The following is a 2,423-nucleotide window of genomic DNA, read 5'->3' on the forward strand; positions in this document are numbered from 1 at the left end:
AGACTGAAAAAAAGGGGAGGAAAAGTTCCCCATGGCACATAGAAGTGGAAACTTGATTTTTTTAAAATCTCAAAACATGTTAGACAAGGTCACCAGAATAATTTTTTTTTCTCACTATCTGCTCCAGGACAGCAAGGTCCTTAGGTCACTGATCTGAGAAGGATGGAGCAGGAATTCACTGTCTGGTGATCCAGCAGGAGGAAATGAGGTCATGGGGTATATGTGTTCTTTTTCATATTTCATTAAAAAATGCAAGACTCCCAGGTTTGTCTCACTTACTAATCAAAAACTATGGGAAGATAGGAAAAATATTTCCCATCCAGATCTATAGGCAAAGACCCCTCCAAAGGAAAAGAAAACCCCTTGCTTTGTTTGACTTCATCCCTTGAGCAAAATCATGATTCAGAAGGTTTTAACAGTACAAAGGTTTATTTAGAAAAGAGTTTGGATTGTTCTTTAGGGTTTTTTTGGCAAACATTTAAATCCTTTCATAACTCAAAACACTGTCAGTGCCTGGTACTTTGCATTTTCCTTCCCCACACAAGCAGTAAAAGCCAATTTCTTACTGGGACAAATCCACCATAGGCCCCAGCTGCCCTATTTATGTATACTCAAATCTCCACCACCACTGCCACTTAACCCTCTCCTTCTGATGTCTCCTTTTGTTTCCCCACAAAATTCCAGAGCCCATGAAAGCCCACTGCCTCCCAAACTCAGGGTCTCAGCCTACTTTGCTCTGTGGGCTCCCCGCGCCCTCTGTCAGGGTTCAAAGACAGTCACTCCCTCCCCCTTCACCCCTCCACACTCCAGCACTGCTCCCCCAGCTCCATGTCACCATTCTGTACCACGGTGAGTGCCCTCAGCCTCCCTGGCACCATCCCTGTCCCCCACAGCATCACCCTGCTCCACCGAGGGGGCAAGCCTTCTTCCCGCTCCCTAAGCCCAAGCCCCACGTTCTCTCCCCTCCCTTCTTTTCCAGCACTGAGCCTTCTCTTTTAACTCTACTCCTGCTCGAGGCAAATCCATCCCTCCAGCTCAATGCCGGAAGTTCTTCTTCTTCTTCTTAAAAAGAATGTGTTTAAAGGACCTGCGGAAGTCCTGGTTGAAGATGGTGTAGATGACTGGGTTGAGGGAGCTATTGCAATACCCAATCCAGAAGAAGAACTTGAAGAGAGTCTCAGGGACCTCACATGCCTCCCGGCAAATACCATAGAGGCTGTAGCTGAAGAAAAAAGGGAACCAGCAAACTACAAAGACCCCCATGACCACAGCCAGCACAAAAGTGAAGCGTTTCTCCCGGGCCTGGGCAACTTTCTTACGGCAGATGCTGCTACGCTTCCGGCGACGGCGATACGAGAAGAACTGCATGGAGCGATTGCTCGCACGGGACAGACGGCTACTGGAATGCTTGGAGGAGTATGAGTAGGAGAAGGACTGGCTCTTGCTTTTGCGGCGATGCTCCTCCCGGCTCCGCCTCCGCCTGCTCTCTGAGGTGCTGCTCTCCTCCAGCTCAATGTCCTCCAGCTCAGAGGTTTTGCGCCAGTGGTGCACCGAATAATGTCCGTTCTCTCCCAGCTGCATCCTCAGGGACGTGCAGCCGCCGGCAGTGCGGCTCAAGCCGTTCTCAGTCTGGGAGGACCCCTCTGACATCGTACGCTTCTCAGAGAGGGTCCTGGTCCTTAGCTTGGCCACGCGGTAGATGCGGATATAGACCAACACCATGATGAGGCAGGGGGCAAAGAAAGAGCCAATGCAAGAAGAAAGGATGTACCATGTCTCGTCATTGAGCTTGCACTGGGGAAAGACATCTCCTTCAGGGTCCCGGTACACGGAGATCAATGGCGGGAAGGAGATGATGGCTGAAATGAGCCACACGGTGAGGATGATGGCCTTGATCCGCCGCGGTGTCCGTTTGAGGTTGTACTCCACCGCTTGTGTGACCGACCAATACCTGTCGAGGCTGATGGCGCACAGGTGGACGATGGACGAGGTACAGAACAGCACGTCCAGCGCCAGGTAAATGTTACACCAAGCCTTGCCGAAGTACCAGTAATTCATAAGCTCGTTGGCTAAGGAGAAAGGCATGACCAGGGTAGCCACCAGGATGTCCGCGCTGGCCAGGGACACCAGGAAGAGGTTCTGGGGGGCTCTCAGCGCCCGGCTGGTGAGCACAGCTATCACCACCAGCACGTTGCCCACGATGGTGAAGACGATGAGGAAGCCCACCACCGCCGCCAGGCTGGCCACGGCCGCCGGCGAGTAGGGGGAGGGCGGCGGCAGGAGGGCCGAGGAGGACGGCGAGGCGGGGGGCAGCGCCAGGGACTCGTTGGGGGAGCCCAGGCTCGTGTTCACCAACAGCAGCAGATCCATGGTGGGTGTGCGGGGCGCCGGCGTCCTAGAAAGCCCGGCGGAGCCCCCGCCCC

General features: G+C 53.5%; 1 protein-coding gene across 1 annotated transcript; it reads right to left on the minus strand.

The window, feature by feature from the left end:
* Nucleotides 1–410: 410 nt before the first annotated feature.
* On the minus strand, nucleotides 411–2,417 carry ADRA2C (adrenoceptor alpha 2C). Its single transcript, XM_041403071.1, has one exon. The coding sequence runs from the start codon at nucleotides 2,368–2,370 to the stop codon at nucleotides 1,036–1,038; it is 1,335 nt and encodes a 444-aa protein (XP_041259005.1). The 5' UTR covers nucleotides 2,371–2,417; the 3' UTR covers nucleotides 411–1,035.
* Between the last annotated feature and the right edge of the window lie 6 nt (nucleotides 2,418–2,423).

The sequence above is a fragment of the Onychostruthus taczanowskii genome, unplaced genomic scaffold, assembly GCF_017590055.1.
Source record: "Onychostruthus taczanowskii isolate IOZ18803 unplaced genomic scaffold, ASM1759005v1 scaffold2, whole genome shotgun sequence".
In the NCBI taxonomy this organism is placed as follows: domain Eukaryota; kingdom Metazoa; phylum Chordata; class Aves; order Passeriformes; family Passeridae; genus Onychostruthus; species Onychostruthus taczanowskii.